Genomic DNA, 20,130 nt, shown 5'->3' with positions numbered 1-20,130 from the left:
ATTTCTTTAACCTAGCGTAGTACCAAATATGTTTAAAAATAATAATACAGACTTACCAGAACACATACATCTTTAAAACATGCATATTTGCGACCTATACAGCGACTGAAAGTGCAGCTTAAGATTTACAGAATTATTGTGCTGGCTACAATCGCAGGATTGAGAAGAGCTCTCTCGTGTTGGCTGAGCAGCGAGAGAAAACTCTTGTGATGCTGGCAACTTGTCTAAATACTAATTAAGAGCAGCCACGTAAAATGTACAAATAATTGCCATTAATTGCTTTAAGCAAGTTATTAATAAAGACTTTTGAATGTCATCGTCAATCTGCGTCTTGGTCGCTTTTCAGAGATGCGAGGATTAAAACGGGAGAGTGACCTTTTGAAAATCCTCATCTTTCCATCCTGCTAGGATTAGCTCTTTAAAAAGTAAAACAGATACCAAATACCAGCTGAGATGCATTTTGCAAAATGCAATAGTTGAATACTAATATCCTTGGCATCACAGGGGCTTTAATCTGTCATTATTTCAGATGGGATTTCAGCTTGTAACGCCGGCTTTAGAGGGGAAGGTGGACTTTTGACCTGCAGAGACTGTAACACACAAAAGTGAAGCTTCACTTCAGTCATGCAAATAGAATGTCTCGGATTTATGCGCAGATCTTTTTTTTGTAAATAATTAAATATAGTTCACAAACATGTTACATTATTGTGTGTATTACAAGTGGAGCACACAGATTTTATGGACAAATTGCCAGGCTTAACAAAAAGTTGATTTTTACAGCTTTTTACCAGAAAATTGTCAATAAAAAAATAAAATACTATACCAAAATAAACAAATACATTTGGTAGATAAATGTATGTATAATGAATTAGTTGTCTGTTTAATGTACTGTAGCACTGGCACAAGGGTCTATACTATAAAGGAATTTTGCTTACAAGTGACGGCGTGAAAATACAAGTGGCGTGGAAATTTCATGCTGAATTTTGTTAAAAATGTAGTTATGCCCAAAAATGCTCTGGAGGCTGTAACTTAGAGTTTCATGTGTATGATCAAGTATTTTCTGCCAAGTATGATCTGAGGATGGCGGGATGGTTTTCCTTATAGTGTTGGTATTTTGCTGCTGTGCTACAAAGTTCTGCCTTTCAGCCTCTGACACAACGGTAAATCGAGAGGACATTTTTTTTCTAACAAATAAGCTTTCTATTTGAAAACTGTCTACTTGAACTTTCAAAGCACTTTGAAATAGTCAGATCATTTAAAAAAAAGTTTCAAAAAAATTAATTCCATTTACATCAGATCGTGCCTGTAATCAGAATTATCAGCGTGACCTGTCGTCATAATAGGGATTAGAGGATAGTACAGTACTGTCGTCAGTAGTAACCTGCAATCATAGACTTAAGAATAGGGTTTTATAGGGAAATATCAGTTACACTGGTATTAGAGAAATGAATTTCAGCAAACAGACTGTACCCTATGGCAGTTCCATTAAAAAACTTCCATAGTAAATATTTCATTTGTGTGCATCACATATATAAACCATATTGGGTCTAGACAGTAAGAAGAGGATTCTTCAATATACTCCTTTAGAATATCATTGCTATAAGAACAAAGAAGTGATTTATCCAATCTTTCTTAAAAGACTAGACCAGGCTTGTTTTTTGTAATGCTATTTAAAAGCAAGATAACAATACCAGTGTGTTTTAAGAGACAACTAACATATTACCACAGCACACAAGACTGCATTTTAATGAAATAAGACCATTATTGTCAGTAAAAGGGCAGTCTACAAAGTAGATAAGCAGTTTTCGAGAGCATCCCTTTTATGGCTGTTCTTATCATTGCATTATGATTTCAGATCCCATTTAATATGGGAGAGTGCGCAATCTCTGGGACTAGCTACTCGCAGATGCCAGGAGGCAGGAAAAGGCAGATAAATCAGAAAGGCAACAGGCAATTATCCGCCTGTCAATCAGGGGACTAAACTCCCCTGTTCCCGCTGCCCCAGTGGATCCAGCACTACAGAGCTGCAGGCTCTTTATACAAGACTGCTTGAAACACAAAGCCTATCTGCTCACTGTATTGTGTGTGGAAATAAACCCTGAATAATGATCAAGGGCATACACATGTGTACAGCTATTGCCAAAAGTTTTGCATTAGAGATATTATTTATATAATATATATATATATATATATATATATATATATATATATATATACACACACACACACACATATATATATATATACACACACACATATATATATATATATATATACACACATATATATACACATACACAGTACTGTGCAAAAGTTTTAGGCAGGTGTGAAAAAATGCTGTAAAGTAAGAATGCTTTCAAAAATAGACATGTTAATAGTTTATATTTATCAATTAACAAAATGCAAAGTGAGTGAACAGAAGAAAAATCTACATCAAATCAATATTTGGTGTGACCATCCTTTGCCTTCAAAACAGCATCAATTCTTCTAGGTACACTTGCACACAGTTGCTTCTCTCTCTTCATGTAATCCCAGACAGACTTGATGATGTTGAGATCAGGGCTCTGTGGGGGCCATACCATCACTTCCAGGACTCCTTGTTCTTCTTTACGCTGAAGATAGTTCTTAATGACTTTCACTGTATGTTTGGGGTCGTTGTCATGCTGCAGAATAAATTTGGGGCCAATCAGATGCCTCCCTGATGGTATTGCATGATGGATAAGTATCTGCCTGTACTTCTCAGCATTGAGGAGACCATTAATTCTGACCAAATCCCCAACTCCATTTGCAGAAATGCAGCCCCAGACTTGCAAGGAACCTCCACCATGCTTCACTGTTGCCTGCAGACTCATTCGTGTACCGCTCTCCAGCCCTTCGGCGAACAAACTGCCTTCTGCTACAGCCAAATATTTCAAATTTTGACTCATCAGTCCAGAGCACCTGCTGCCATTTTTCTGCACCCCAGTTCCTGTGTTTTCGTGCATAGTTGAGTCGCTTGGCCTTGTTTCCACATCGGAGGTATGGCTTTTTGGCTGCAAGTCTTCCATGAAGGCCACTTCTGACCAGACTTCTCCGGACAGTAGATGGGTGTACCAGGGTCCCACTGTTTTCTGCCAATTCTGAGCTGATGGCACTGCTGGACATCTTCCGATTGCGAAGGGAAGTAAGCATGATGTGTCTTTCATCTGCTGCAGTAAGTTTCCTTGGCCGACCACTGCGTCTACGGTCCTCAACGTTGCCCGTTTCTTTGTGCTTCTTCAAAAGAGCTTGGACAGCACATCTGGAAACCCCTGTCTGCCTTGAAATTTCTGCCTGGGAGAGACCTTGCTGATGCAGTATAACTACCTTGTGTCTTGTTGCTGTGCTCAGTCTTGCCATGGTGTATGACTTTTGACAGTAAACTGTCTTCAGCAACCTCACCTTGTTAGCTGAGTTTGGTTGTTCCTCACCCAGTTTTATTCCTCCTACACAGCTGTTTCTGTTTCAGTTAATGATTGTGTTTCAACCTACATATTGAATTGATGATCATTAGCATCTGTTTGGAATAATTGTTTAAACATACACCTGACTATATGCCTACAAAATCCTTGACTTTGTGCAAGTGTACCTAGAAGAATTGATGCTGTTTTGAAGGCAAAGGGTGGTCACACAAAATATGGATTTGATTTAGATTTTTCTTCTGTTCACTCACTTTGCATTTAGTTAATTGATAAATATAATCTATTAAAATGTCTATTTCTGAAAGCATTCTTACTTTACATTTTTTCACACCTGCCTAAAACTTTTGCACAGTACTGTATATATATATATATATATATATATATATATGAACAGAATTTAGATTATTTAACTTCACGTAATCAAATAAACTACAAAATGATTTTGCAAAAGTCTACCAGAAGTCATAATAGTAATACAGTATATCATGTTAGATTTCAAAAGGTCACAATTTTCAATTAGTCAGTTTTTTGTTAGGAATATGGAAAACTACATAGATATGTAATTCAATATGTTGTTGACGTAAAATTATTCAGCAGGTTTCATTTGACTGTATAAAGCAAAATTTGTTAATTCTATAGGGTGATGCAAAACTTTTGGCCAGAGCTGTAGGATGACTGGTAGATCTTGCACTGCCAAGTATAACAATGTGAACAGCAACTGTACTACACTTTCAGTGGAAATGTAGAGGGTGTGAGGTTCAAGCTTTAGAGAGAGACAGTTCAACACCAATGGCCAAAGGACGATTATGGAAATAAGCAGCCAGTGTGCTTCACAGCACAATAAAACTGCGAGTCTAAAGCATGCGATGATAGGGACATTGACGTACATCCCCTGTCATAGCTGTACTGTAAATACAAAAATATCAGTATCAAAAAAACATAGATTACAATGACCTGACATCCACAGCACAGCCAAACCCTCTGAAAACTACGGCTTTCAAGGTCAATGCTTTTTAATCACCACATTGAAATGTTCTGGCCAGAATATAATGGAAGTCAAATGCAGACAAGCTAACTCTCCAGGTAATATCACATTTAACCAACCATACAACTGATTCCCACCCCAATTAATATCAGTTGTGGAAATAAAGCATTATGTGTACAGTATTGATGTGTACTGACTATAAAGTTCAATATAGCATCCTGTGGCACTGTATAGTTACAACCTTTTATTTAGAGGTTGTCTCTCTCATATATTGTATAAAACATGTAAAGCAACATTAGCAGAATTTGTGTAAGTGAGCTGCCACCTGGTGGGGTGAACTGGTATAGCATGTCTTCTATAATAGGTGGGGCTGGGGTGTTCTTGTGGCATGTGGCCTTCAGGATATTGAATTAGAGTTACAGCAATTAAGATATAATTACATCTTAAACATGTTTAAACCAGTTGAGTGACATTTACGTACATGGACAAACAAACAAATAGCTCCTGTAATGCTGTAACTTGTTGGTATGCAGACAGTCATTACAGCTGACATTTCAACAGCTACATGTAATGGCTCAGTCATTATTTCAGGAACAAAGCAAATGCTAAAATGTAGAATATTGATAATATACAGGGTGCCCCATAAGTCAGACACCATAGGCATAATTGTTTATGGCAAAGAGGAACAAATTCAGGAGGCTGTGTGGTCCTTTGGTTAAAGTTTATATCGATTGTCTCTCTATTTCCAGTGTGAAATTCCTTTAAGCAAAGAGGAACAAATTCAGGAGGCTGTGTGCTCCAATGGTTAAAGAAAAGGGCTTGTAACCAAGAGGTCCCCGGTTCAAATCCCACCTCAGCCACTGACTCATTGTGTGACCCTGAGCAAGTCAATTAACCTCATTGTGCTTCGTCTTTCAGGTGAGACGTAATTGTAAGTGACTTTGCAGCTGATGCATAGTTCACACACCCTAGTCTCTAAGTCGCCTTGGATAAAGGCGTCTGCTAAATAAACAAATAATAATAATAATAAAATTCTGATTTGTTGTGCAGACCGTGAACAGGGAGAGGCTGGACAATTTAACAGAGAACATCCTAAATCAGCATTAAAAAAAAAAAAATACAATGTTCCCTGTGACACATGATGTAGTGGAAGTTATTTTATATACATGAAATCATATACAAAAATACATTTAAAGACTATCTTCACACGTCTAGCACGAGTACAATGTTGGTACATTGAGTCTTTGTGAATAGCAGCTGAATAATGGAATGCTTTAGTAGAAAATGTGACTCACCGTCTTGATTGAACTTCTGGGTTTTTCTTTCCACACGCTGCTGCTCAGCTCCACGGTGCAATGCACATAGGTCTCCCGATCGTAGGATCCCAGGATAAACAACCTTTGGGAGGGAAAAATCTAAATTATCATTAGGCAATGTAACTGTAGTTCTATGGATACATACATCATAAACTTGTATCTTAACAATAGAGTTCACAAACAAAAACAGAAACGTCTGCCATCGGTAGTACAAGACTGCTTCATTTGTTATGCAAATAGCATCCCTGAAATGTATTCTGGGATATATAAAAGTTGCATCTCCCTGTTACACGTGAAGTTCCACAAAAACTGGGAATCTGAAAATTCCTTTCAATCATTGTGAGACAAAACAACAATGGAAAGTAGAAGCCCAGAAGCAAAATGCGGACAAATAAGAAAAAAAAAATGTGAGAAAGTCACAATTAATGGGAATTGAAGCAGGATTTAAGATAACCAATTATATAATTTTTATCCAATAAACTGATAATTACAAATGTAATTATTGTCAAACCCTGAAGGGCTGACAGTTGGTGTTCAGTAGGTGGGTGCTAGATGCCAACTGCATCCAATATAAATTACTAATGTGTCCGTGTCAGGGAGGATGTGTGCCCTCCTGGAGAGCGCACTTCAATGAAGGAATTACAGGGCAAACCACGGAGTTATGTTCCCCACAGAGCAACTTAAAATCTTACAGATTACAACACTTTTCTCAGAGGAGTGTGGATGGCACTTTGATACACACAAGGAAAACTGTAAACCTATCAAATATCATTACAAAGAACCTTTAATAAAAGATTGCATAACTTAAAAAAAGAAATCGAAGCAAAACATTTTATTTTGTGGCTGTGAAATTGGAGGAAGAGACATGGAGGAAATCAAGAAAAAAAGATGGTAGCAGTTGACCTTTCAGATGTATGGCCTTTCGGAAAAGCATAGAAATAAAACCAAACATAGATGGATGGGGCAAGACCCTGCCATAAGAGACAGGGTCAACCAATGTTTTAGGATAGTTCAGTTCTTATTTCTATTGTTCTGTCACCTCGACTTGTACTGTTGAGTAAATCACATGCTCAACCCATGCCCTCTTGTGGAGAAAAGCAACAACAAGGTATTCAGGAAAACTATTATTATTTCTAGGCCTCTGGTGTTGGTCTTCAGTGTTCAGGATTGACTACTGTATCAGTATAATAAATCACCATGACTCCTATTGCAGAGCAGTTTCGCTCATTCCAGGTTTTACTATGGGCTTGACTAGCCAGTGTATAGGTAACAAGCTCAGGTGTGTCTTATTAAACACTCATAGTAAAATCAGGAATGGATCAAACTGCTATAGAACAGGAGTCTTATTTCCATCCCTATTATAGAATGGGGGGGGGGGGGAACGACAGACCTCACTATTTATCCTTGTCACCTTGAGTGGTTAATGTGTAGAGCAGGGGTGCCCAATCCTGGTCCTGGAGGGCCGGTGTCCTCCTGGCTTTTGTTCCAACTGCCCCCTAAATTACCTAATTGGACCAATCAAGCACTTATTAGAAGCTTAATTGGTCCAATTAAGCAATTTAGTGTACAGTTGGAACAAAAACCAGGAGGGACACCAGCCCTCCAGGACCAAGATTGGGCACCCCTGGTGTAGAGGATACTCAGGTACGAACATCATAAGCACTCCATGACAATCAGGAAAGCTTCTGTTTATACTGTATTACATGTACCACGTATGGAAAATAAAATGTCCTTAAAGCTAAATTCAACAGCTGAAATCAGAGAATTACTTTCCTTAGTTCAAGCTCCACATCTGCTTAGCAATGGAGTGTCATTTGGAACAGTGTGGTTCACATAGTTATCTTTATAAAAGTATATTCAAGTTTAGATTTCTGGCATTGAATGTATTTTTGATTAGAACACTTTTTTTTGTTTGTTTGTTTATTTGTGGTCAGAGTAAAATAATGTCTTCCTCCCCTAAAGCTGCATGAACAACACCAATAGTAAACCAACAGACTCAGGGAAGACTTACTCATGCTGTGATCCGTTCAGAGCAGATTGCTCAAATTTCTGCACTTGCGAATTTCTCAATAATATACTGAGAGCCACGACTGGGTGTGGGACTGCTGTGTGGGTCTAACACATACCCTAGAACTGACAGTGTTTTTTGATACTTAAATCAATCACAATGTACATTTAATACTTTCCATGACAATACATATTTTCTACCATAAGCCCAATAAAAATTAACTGTCATTTTGATCTATCATTATGCAATTGGATTCAGAACTGGATCGTGACGTTTTCACATTTAATCAAAATACCTATTTATTGCATTGCTACTCACAGGAATAACATTGACATTAACAGAACGCATCAATACTTATCACCACTGTAACCTCAGCACTTAAATCCAGGGCAGCCCCGATATACCACGGCAGTGAATGTCAAGGCAGAGGCGTGTCTTCTGTGTAGCATCTGTTAAGTAAGCATTGCTTAACCACAGCCTTTTCAGAGCTTGTGCTGGTGTACCCTCTAGTGGTTGTTTAGTGGTATCTCTCACTACATACAGCACTGGTCCAGAAAGCTCTTTCCACTATAGATACAGTAGAATAAAAATACTAAATTCTCAGTGATAACCCCTTATCCTTATATAAGCTCAAATTCTAACTCATTACAGATTTTCTATTTCCTTTCAGATGTCAGTACTAGTGATGGATAGGCTAGTTATGAAAACAGTTTGGGTTCCCTATCTCCAGTTATTATCAGATTTCATTTTACTTGCTAAAGGACTGCTAAAAACCCTGTGGATGTCGAAATGGCAGAAAGCAAGTCTAAATATTGCATTGAGTGGTGCTGCAGTGATAATGTGTCACAGATCCTCGTCGCAGAGCTGTTTTCTATTTAAGGCCTCTGAAGGATGCAAAGACACAGAACTCTTAATGATAAAAGGTAGGTCTGTGACACTTGTTCGTCCATCATAAGTCGATGAAGACCATTTACATTAAGATGTCTCAGGAGTACGGTGAGTGCGCAGATGGCTGATGAGGCCTATCTGAGCCCGAAACACTCTGTGGTACACTGGACAGGATATGTTGGTAGGAGGGCTCCCAGAGGAAGTGTTGTTGGTTTTTGCCTTGCACTGCTGTCTCTTCAACATGGCATTGCTGACCCTTTTGGCTTCTGAGATGGTTACACCATCCCTTATGAGGTTACACCAGGTGAGACGCTCTACAGCAAGACTTTCCCAAGACTTCAGCTCTATCTTGAACCTCTTGAGGGACGTCTTCAGGGTGTCCTTGAAGCGTTTCTTTTGCCCACCTTGCGATCGCTTCCCATCCTTCAGTTCACCGAAGAAGATTTGCTTTGGGAGGCGAAAGTCAAGCTTCCTGGTCACATGGCCAGCCCATCTGAGTTGTGCTTTCATAAGTAATGAGTGAATGCTCAGCATATCAGCACATTTAAGGACTACTGTGTTAGGGATTTTGTCCTGCTACAGGATCCTCAGAAGCTTTCTCAGACAGTTCAGGTGGTAGTGGTCCAGGTTTCACAGCCATGGGTGAGGGTTGGTAGAATGATTGCCTGGTAAACCTTGAGTTTGGTTTCCAATTTGATGCTTCTCCTATCCCACACTGTATCACATAGACGGCCAAAGGTTGCACTTGCCTTGGCAATCCTGTTGTTGATTTCATTATCAATGTGAACAGCACTAGACAGGGTGCTGCCAAGATAGGTGAAATTGTTCACCACAGACAGCTTCTGATCCTTCACAAGGATGGTTGGTTTCACATACGGCTTTCCAGGAGCAGGTTGGTACATAACTTCAGTCTTTTTTGTGCTGATAGTAAGGCCAAAGTTGTCACAGGCTGATGAAGTGGTCCATGCTAAGCTGCAGGTCAGCATGTGAGCCAACAGCTAGTGCACTATCGTCTGCAAACAGGAAGTCACAAACAGTGACTTTGGACACTTGTTTTTGCTTGCATTCTTCGCAGGTTGAACAGTCTGTGACACTGTGACAGGGTACACCCCGCCCCTGTGTTTATTTGTATTGTTGGTGTTATTGTTATGTTTTGGTGCATTTTGTGTATTATTAGACCATTAAATGATGGTGAGAATTAATGTTGGTGAAGGTGAGGGTTTTGTGTGCTGTGGGGTTTAAATATATACAAGAAATATTGTTGGGGTTTAGGGTGACCATATGGCTCTGTGTTCAGCGGGACAGTTTGGGATAGTTCAGGCTTTTCAACTCGCAACCCAATACATTCTGGTACATTTTACCTGTCTCCGGTAACATTCTTACCTTTAGAGAAGCAGGACTAGGCTTACCAGAATGCATTGGGTTGTGAGTTGAAAAGCCTGAACTATCCCAAACTGTCCCACTGAACACGGAGCCATATGGTCATCTTAGTCTAGGGGAGTTTTTGTGAAGCTGTGTATTGAGTGTGTGAAACCGGAGGCTCGGTCTAAAACCGCTTAAACTGTTTGTTTGGTCCTTGTGCCGGTTTGTTTTGTTTATTTATTTATTTATTATTAAAAAGCGCAACAGTGCGATTAAACCTGCAGCTCTCGTGTATGAGTCTCTTCCTGGTTAGAAAAGCTTGCCAGTGACGTCATCCTGCCACAGACACGTATAATGATACTAGAAGTTGCATTGATACAAAAAAACACTGTATTCAAAAGAAAAGGTTTACAAAGCAAAATATTTGATTAAACTGAAAAATGTACCATTTCCCTTTTGGCTTTCACCCATTTCAAAAACAGGCTTCAAGTCGGTTACCTCACTTTAACTCAAAGTTAGCCTTTTACACTTTTCTGTTACATGAACAATTTAAAAAGCCTATTTTATACCGATAGTAAAATGTATAGACGCATGTCTCTATTGGCTATTTAAAGTACATTCGGTATAACTATATAAAAGTACTGTATACATACTATTCCACATTTGCAATTTATTCTGAATTTTACTGAAAGATTACAGGATTTATTTATTTTTTTTAACTGGACGTCGGTTTTTACTGATTTATGTCTATTATTCAATATTATCCCGGTTTGTCAGAGCGCTATGCTTTGCTGGACAGCCATTGTTTATTGCAGAGAGGTATGTATTGGTAACTTAGTAATGCAATTACTGTATCAAAATGTGTCTTTTGGTCACTTTGTTCATAGGGTCTACTTTATATACTGGTTTAAGCATCGTGTAATGGATTTCAATATAGAAAATATTGCTATGAACCATGCTGAGCTCAAATATTTTTAAAAATATGATAAAAAATGTAAATGAAAACAGAATGCTTCACCTCTGGGCTTCCATGCACAATACAATATAATATGCTTCCTCACCTCACTTTCTCACTGCAATGAGCCCAAAAGCATTTTACTGGAATAGTTAGGAAGCATGGCAAATAATGATCTTTTGGAAACCAAAATACAAGAATGTTGCGTAGGTGAGAAAAGGCTTAAATTCTGTGCACCCTGTTTATTTTGTCCACTGCAGTCACTGAAAGGCTGAAGAGGCATTTGCCCGCTGCTCCACCCAGCCACATAAAATACTGTATCTTTCAGGCAATCAATCCTTTCTCTCTTTCATAGCACTAATGAAACAGAGTATCTACTTGCACACCACTGTACTATGTAATAATTAGCCAGCTAAACTGCATTACTAATAAATGGCCAATACTAAATTTTTTAAAGCATAGCACTTTCTTTTCTATGGCCCTGCCAATTAAAACCAGCAGGTCTTTCTAAGTCACCAAAGAGGCGAGGTTTTTAAAATTTAATCATTTTTTGGTTGAGATAAAAAAAAAAAAAAAAAAACGATACGGGGTGTAAAAGGATACCCCGTTTCTTCAAAGGACACAATGCCTCTTTTCAACGTCCCCTTTTGTGATGCAGTCTACACTGTACTAAATTAGATTAGGTTACTTGTTTTGATAGCATTAACTGGCTAAATTGCAGCCTATGGTTCTTGTAGCACTGGAGCAGAACATAGGGAGATTGCTCATAATTCAATTACGGGCTGTGCTACAGTAGTTAACTTTCTATTACGGCCTGTGTCATTGTGGCTTCTCTCCCTTTTATTCTAAACAGCACCTAGCAAATGGTTTTGCCCAGTACTTTTCACGTCTTAAAGATGAAATGACAATGCTGTTAATTAGTGCAACTAGGATTCTTTTTGTAGGGCTGTTGGGCTGGGTAAAGAAGTGAACCATGGCCAAAGGGGAGACACAAGCCAGAAGTAAAACAATATGAAAAACACGTCTATCAGAACCATGCATCCCCAGCCACGGCTGTAAATTCAAAATTAGAGCTATCAGTGCGAGGAAAACGTTGATGAACGGACAAAGATTTTCGTGAAACATACACATTGCCCTGTAATATGTACTTCCCATTTCTGAAGGAATAGTGTAAATACACATACTTTTATCACTTAAATAAATAAAGCAAACATTTGCCTTATTGACGTACTATCTATTGCACTGCATTTAGGAACCTGGTAGCTAGTTCAGTTTTCTTCTGGTAAATGATTGCATAGAGCTGCATCATTTCTTTAAAATGTCTTCAACCAAAAAGACACCAGCTGCATTAAAAGACCGGAAATATTTCTGCTAAAGATCACTCTGTCCAGTACAAGAAGGGGACATTTGATATCTGTTGTTATTTTTACATTGATTTATGTTTTTATTTTGTTTGATAATTCACTGATGGTGAAAAAAGAATACCGTATTTGCTCAAGTATAAGTTGAGAAATTTAAACCCAAATCACAAGTTGGGGGGGGTGGGGGGGGAGGAACCGATCTGTAATTTATAGTAAAAGCCTATATTTACTGATTGCGATGATCAGTAGCAGTATGAACGCATAATAATAATAATAATAATAATACCTTTTCTATTGTGTAATCCTGCAGCATAACATCCATTGTTGTGGGCAAATCCTTGTTTCCCTCGTTGCCAGAGCATATGCTTTTAATTTCTCTCAAATCAAAACGCACATCTCTCAAGATTTGGTAAAAACGATTCAGTGACATTGTCTATTAAAAAAAAATAAATCTTTTTTTTTTTCTTTTTTTTTTTTTACTTCCAGGAGCTGTCATGTAAAACACAGACGCAGTTTCATTGAATTACAGACAGACCTCCCCACCCCACTTCCGTGTGGGCTAGGAAGGAAGTGGGGGCTTGTCTGGAGGTTATAGGTAGAAGTGCTTATAAAATTGTTATTTTTGCAAATCTGCCGTTCAGACGCAGTCAGGATATCGAATACATATATTTAGGAAAAATAAATTCTACCCAAATCTCGCCTCACAATGGGGGGGTTCGACTTCTACACAAGGTCGACTTTTACTCCACAAAATACAGTATCTTTAAAAGGTGGACATAAAAAATGAAATACGCTACAATTTAGCATTTACTGTTTTTCAAGTAAGCATTAAAATATTTAGTAACATTTGCTGTAAAATAACTTGAGAAAATTGTCAGTTTTTAACGTGACACTGCTATTTTTTCTGCTTTAAAATATTATGTTTAAAATTGTGAAATATCTTGAAGTCATTTACTGTGAAAAAAAACATAGCCCTAATAATGGTGTACAGTTGTATTATCTGGCATAATTAACTTTAATATTAATATGACTACTTTCCCCAGTGAATAAAAAGAGCATTATCCTAGCTTCAGCTATTACTTGTTACTTAAACTACAAATAAGGAAAACAATTTAATAATGTCAGAAAGAACAGTTGTCAGATTCAGAATATGCCAAGTCATTAGTCAGAGGAATCATGCCAAGTATTAAAAAGTGCCTATTCCAGCAGCAGCTGAGGAGGCAGTATGTGTTTAATGACAGCTGCCTGTTAGGAGACGTACCTGCTACATTCAACCACACTGACTTTCAGCCGTCCCTCCACAAGCCCTGTGTCTTGTATGGACAGGTCCACATCCACTGCCTCCAACGACGTCGGCTGAACTTGAAATGGAAAAAACGGCTTGTATCTGGAAAGCAGAAGAGGGCAGTAAAATGAATAATGCCTTTTTGTACAGTGATCAACTTAAACACAAACAAAACATTGGTTTGATTTTTAATTATGTATTAAAGCAACAGACTTTGTTTTTGCGACCTAAAAACAGGTGTAATTATTTTATTAGTATGATCATCATCATCTTTTTCTCTCTTGAAATCTATGTTGAGAAAGCCATTTTGCATTGAATACAAATTAATGCAGTATATTTAAATGAAATAAAATGTTAATTTACAAAAATAAATTTGCAATTTTAGATGGTACACCTGACACTGTCAAAAAAAGGGTGCCGTGCCCCCATGGAGAGCCTTTATTAGATGGAATAAGCGTGCAAGTTACTGAAATAGACCAGAGGTGACCAAACCACGGCTCGCGGGCCACATGTGGTTCACTGCAAGGACATTTCATCCCTTGATGACCTTTGACACCGCATGCTAGTTTGTTTCGTGGAGACAATGGCATTGAGCAAACCCTCTACAAGTAATAAACAAAAGTATGAAGCTTTAAGCCAGAATGGGAGGAAGTTTGCTTTCACTGAAAACACTGGTAAACCTCTGTGTCTCATCTACAACAAATCGCTTACACACTGTAGTGGGTACAAGGCAAGCAAACTCAAAGTCACTATGAAACAAATCAACACATTTTCATCTGAATAGCCTCCTGGATCAGACGTGAGGAGAAACAAGCTAGTCTTTTTAAAAGTACGCCTCAGCAGTCAGCAGTTTCGCCATTCAGTAAAGAAGCTGATTTAACGACTCAAGCAAGATAAAGGCGTCTACAAATTAACAAATAATAAAGTGCAAGATTCAGTTGTAATGCTCAAGAGAATAAAAAAAAAAAAAGTATAACAATGCCAGTATTTAAAATGTCTTGCTCACAGTATGTGTCTTGTGGCTCTCTGCCATAGGGTCAGGACATTTGGCCACCCCTGTAATAGACAGAGGGCAATATTGCATGCAAATCAGAGCACACAATGTGCATTGAGAATTCCTTTCAACCTCCAGCATCTTTCAGTACACCCAGCTCCAGCCAATCACATTGTGCTGATGTCACTGTAAACACAGACAGGATACAAAGATGCAGACAATAGCAGTGCCCATGGGGACTTTACTGGTAATAAAAACTCAAGTCACATCCACTTGAAGCCCTGGAAAGATTATCAGGTGGATGTGAAGGTGGCGTCCCTCTGCTACAGACTGCTAGAGGGATGCTTGACCATTCTTTCAGCCCCTGCAAACTGTCTGCCCTCTCTCAAAGCCTACTGTCTTGCCCTTCGTGACTGAAACAGATTCACAACAGGGAGATGGCCTCCCTGTTTACACAAAAGTGTATGCTATGTATTGAGAGTGTTTCTGTTTCCGCACCTATGCAGGTACAATTTATTTAAATTGAGGTCAAATGTAATTATTTAAAAAAATAAATAAATAAAGCCTTAACCAAAACAGAAATAGAACTTAAATAATAATCATACAGCTCCTGCATTACAACAAATTACTTTTATTACTTTTCTTGCGAATTCCTGAATATATATATTTATTTTACCGCTGCTGTATTTAATCCTGCACCAGTATCAGCACATAGCGCTGCCTACAGTATTCTTAGTTTGGGGTCAACAAACTGTACAGTAAAATACCGGTATGCTCCAGTGTGTTATTGTATTGTTTTTTATTCAAGTTTATTCAATTCATTTTGTTTCTATTTGTAATGTTTTGCCATACTGTGGTTTGTATGTGTTTCTGTATTTAAGTGCTGCATTTATTGAAATACTGGGGATGATATAAAATATCCCTTTAATAAGGATGCAGTCAGTATTCACAGAGGTTTATGAGGTCAGTTGGAGGCAGTCCAGTTTGCACAGTGTTTCCCAGATTGAGGGTCCAAAGGGTAGGGAAAAACAAAACAACAACATGTGCATGTTTCATTACTCTAGGGCGGTGTCTTTTACAAATCTCATATCTAAGTGCGGCGCTTATTCAAGGGCGGGGGTAAGTCAAAGTAATACGGTATACCCTTTAACCTACGGTATAGTGCAACAGCTAGGTGTAGTTTCCTGTCCAGTATTCAAGACAAAACAGAACCAGTTTTTAATCAATCTGCTACAGTATTTACCTTCCAAACCAAGTCTGTGTACAGGGTAACATATATATCTCTATATTCATTCTATCAATCTCTCTCTCTAGACGCACACATTTCTGAAAAGATTCCTCAATTACAATTGTGGGGACAAGGTGGGGAAGCATATCAGTGTTGCACACACTTTGGTGCACAATGCTTCCTCTGGGCTTCCATATACAACACAATATAATATGCTTCCCCACCTCACTTGCTCACCACAATGAGCCCAGAAGCATTTTTTACTGGAATAGTTAGGAAGCATGGCAAATAATGATCTAAGCAGAAACACAAAATAGAGAATTATACAGAACACACACACAGTAAAGGGATAATAAATAGGTACAGTAAAAAATGAAATACTCGAAAAATGGAGATGATATAAAATATACCTTTAATAAGCAGTCAGTATTCATAGAGGTTACGAGGTCAGTTGGAGGCAGTCCAGTTTGCACAGTGTGACTGTGGGTCCAAAGGTTAATGAAATACAATAGTGAGATACAATACAATACAATACAATAGTGAGATACAATAGTGAATGTGTCAGGCTTTCAGTGTCTTCTCCTCTGTGTTTGAATGTGGCAGACAGACCCAGACCTGGCCTTTAAATCCTGTGAAAGTAGATTATCGTAGTTTCTAAACATACCTCTCCCAGGATGACAGCAGAGCTGCACAGCATCCTTCCTGGCTGCTCCTCAGGATTTATCCCTCCTGCTGGCTCAGAAGCAGCTGTTCTTCCCATTTCTACAACCTTTACAAACAGTAGCGTGACACTGCTGTCAAGTCAGCCTTTCACTGCAGTTAGTCTTGCCATCATTTTCCAAACATTCACTGTTTGCCATTCTGCAGTTACAGAACATGAGCGCTGGTTTGACATTTTTTCTAGAACCGGAAAACATTGGAATTGACAGCACCATTGTCCCACTTACATCCATAAGGATACTTAGTCAGTATATCCCATGATGAACCTAATGTCTTAAATGCTTTACTTTTTAAATCTCCAGCCTCCACTGAAAAAAAAAACTGACACAACCTTTACTTTCAAAAGAGCCGGTCTGTGAAAGCTGATACAGACCTACCATTTCAGGATCGTTGTCTATATAATTTCAAAATAGAAATAATCAGAATACATTTTATAAGCACAGTAACACACTCCAAATATGGTCCAAAATCCACAGGCTTAGGCGGTTTAATGGCACCTGGCTTAGCCTCATTCCAAAAGAACGCCCATAAAACGTGCAGAATTTGGACCACATTTGTACACCCTGTTTAGTGTTATTGCTTTCATAAAGACTTCTGTTTGAAGCAAGCACTTATTTCAACTTGAGAATTAAACATGTTTAATTCTTCAGCTTGAACAAATCTGAAAACCCCATTAGGAGAAGAAAGTGTATATTCTGTTCCTTGCTGCTACTGTTAGCAGAGTTATGTGCAAGTTGCTTTTGAGGCCTACTCTAGAGAGAATTCAATCAAGTTGGTGGTGGAAATGGCTTTCTTGAACAGTTACAATCGCACTACCTCCTTCAATGAATATTTTTTATTTTATTTGTGTGGTTTTACAGTTTACAGGCCAGTTAATCTGTGGCTTCATAGACAGCCTACTGCTAATATACTTTTAGTAATGAATTTAGATATTTGTTAAACAAATGACACAATACTATTTTGTGTTTCACTGGTTTTCACAGATTCAGTTTCCAGTTATTTTTAGAAACCTGTTTAAAACGTGGAACATGAACTGGTGTTATAAAACGCAGCACATCAAGTTACTTATGTTGCTTTTTTGCTTTAAAAAAGCACAGCTCAGGCATTATCAGCACAGGTTTTGCTTGGTAACGGGTGGCAGTGAGGTGTGGCTTGGTTTAAAAGGGCACAGAATTAAATATAGTTTTTACAGCTGATAAGCTTATAAAAGCAGAAAAGCAACACCCATGTTACTGAGTTGCTTGTCTGCAACTATGACCTTCTTTGCAATTAAAATACAGTAAAAAATGGAGTGGTTTATTAGGAATTATTTGTAGTACATATTGTATTTATGTGCTTGTGCACATCATTTAGCCTACACTGTGCAGTTAAAGCTCAGTGGTTTCTCAAAGTCTTATCAGTTACCCCTGCTGAGGAAACAGCTAGTGTTTCCTCACTGTTCATATAACTGCATGCAGATAGAGTGGTGTTAAATGAAGCCATGTTTGATTAAAGCATGATACACATCCAGCTCAAGTGGATCCAGAAGGTTACTCAACAGGTCTCAATTATTCTTTGCCTTCAAACTTGCTCTGACATGCTAACATTTTGTGTCTAGATCATTCCGCACATGGGAAAAAAAAATGAGGTCAAACGTAATCAATTATAGGATTTTCTTTGACCACTTTCATACACTTTCTCATGCAGTGACAACTTTTCTCCATCCCATGCTGCTTATTTAATAACAATCACAAATGGAGGAAACAACCACAGACAAATGAACCACACACAATATTGAATGCTTAAATGGGCTGCAACAGTATGAGATGGCTTGCTCATATACCTAATTTACTGTAAGACAACAATAAAATGCAACACTCATTCGCTTCTAAATATGTACACAATGTACTAGTTTTTTTTGCACAACTTTTAACCATGCTTCTCAATAGTTCCGCGCTCAATACTGGAATAATTTTCACTTCCCTTCCAGCATAATCCACAGTGGTCGATTGGGAAAAAGATGGGTGATGGAATGCAACAAAAAAACTCTGATGTCCATCCACATCTTCAACTTTAACTAGACCCCAGCTCACCCCTCACCCGTTGGTGCAAAAGAGTGGAAACCTTGGATTTGTTTATTTCATATGCACTGCCAATATCAGTGGGTTAATACAAACTCTGGCAAACAAAACTGACCGTTCACCTGAAACACACTATCATCATGAAATACATGTCAAAAGCAGCTGACCATATTTCTGTGATCAGTATGTAAAACATTTACAACAGTCACTGAACTGGTATTTTCTATTCACAAGTTTTACTTTAATAGAAATGCCCAGAAACAAGACGTGGAAAAGTCATTTTTAGTAGGTTACAGATTACGATCAGTACACTGAACAAAGCATTCATGTGAACCGCATCCGCTCCCATCTGGTGTGAACTAGTCTACTGCTGTGAAGGAATAACCCTAATGCTACAAAACGTATCAAAGCATTTACAAACTGCAATGACTTGGAGAAAAACTCGAGGAGTTTATCAGTCACCAGTTTCCACTGCTAGACATTACAACAAGCTATAAAACAATGGATGAAAGCACTTTGTGTGTGTGTGTGTAGACAAAAACAAGGAAGTTAAAAACATGGAAGGAAAAGCACGCACAATAATGAAAGTGCTTTAGTCACAGGGACTTGTTGCTCAACAGCTAATTAAAAATGTCCCCTTATAAAAGTTTACCACAGTATTTTTGCAGTTTTATAATGCTTTATCCATGGTTATACCATACATACCCCTATGTGCTTTACAATACTTACCTGTTCTTTACCATGATTTCACTGTGGTTTATTACACTTTCCTATGCTTTTACTATGGGAAACTTGTATAGGGATCATTTCAAAATCAACAGACCCAAACAGACAAACTGAAAACTAAAACTGTACAGTACAATCAAGCGGTCATAACATACGTAGGCAATGTTCAGTATTAGGTTACTTTTACAACAGGGTGTTGGAAATGTCAACTGTTAACCAGAAATCACTAACTTTTATGACCACTGTAACTGATTTTACTACAGCATTTTACACTCAAGATGCCCTGCTGCAGTTTTCATGATCTAAATAGATTAAATAGGCGAGTATACTGTGTTTGAATCAGGGCCAGAAACATACAATAGTCCAACACCCAGACCTGGGGTGCAGAACCTCAGTTTATAGTACTTTAACAATCAGGTACCAGGAGCAATCAGACCCTTGTTAAATAAATGGTTTCTAACTTACAGCAGCATTAACAACTCCAATGAGGCTTAATCCATTCTGTGATTAGTGTGATCAGTTCAGAGCACATTTAGCAGGGGTCTGACTGCTCACATTCCTGGCTTCAATAATATACCTAGGGATGCAAGTTGGTTTTGATTGGTTTGGTTTTTTTTTTTAAATCAACTCCTTCATCTGTTTTTTGGTGTCCAAATCGGACCGAAATTATTGTTTCAAACCGAAAAACTGAACTGTATTTATGCAGCCAAGGGAAAGAGGGAATACAGTAACAAATAAAACCAATTTCCACCATGTCACAATGAACTGTATTTTCATTTCATCGTAAGTGGTGCTTTCTTTC

The 20,130-nt window shown here is 38.2% G+C and overlaps 1 protein-coding gene across 1 annotated transcript in view; it reads right to left on the bottom strand.

The window, feature by feature from the left end:
* pdzd8 (PDZ domain containing 8) overlaps positions 1 to 20,130 on the bottom strand; it is a 79,547-nt gene that overhangs the window by 47,957 nt on the left and 11,460 nt on the right. The window contains exons 2-3 of the mRNA XM_034031387.3: positions 13,577 to 13,702; positions 5,721 to 5,823 (exon numbers count right to left, since the gene is read on the bottom strand). Coding sequence (XP_033887278.2) covers positions 5,721 to 5,823; positions 13,577 to 13,702 — 229 coding nt within the window. The remainder of the gene's footprint in view (positions 1 to 5,720; positions 5,824 to 13,576; positions 13,703 to 20,130) is intronic.

The sequence above is a fragment of the Acipenser ruthenus genome, chromosome 13, assembly GCF_902713425.1.
Source record: "Acipenser ruthenus chromosome 13, fAciRut3.2 maternal haplotype, whole genome shotgun sequence".
NCBI classification, from domain to species: domain Eukaryota; kingdom Metazoa; phylum Chordata; class Actinopteri; order Acipenseriformes; family Acipenseridae; genus Acipenser; species Acipenser ruthenus.
The sequence above is the reverse complement of the archived record's forward strand: the minus strand, read 5'-3'. Positions and strand labels throughout refer to the sequence as shown.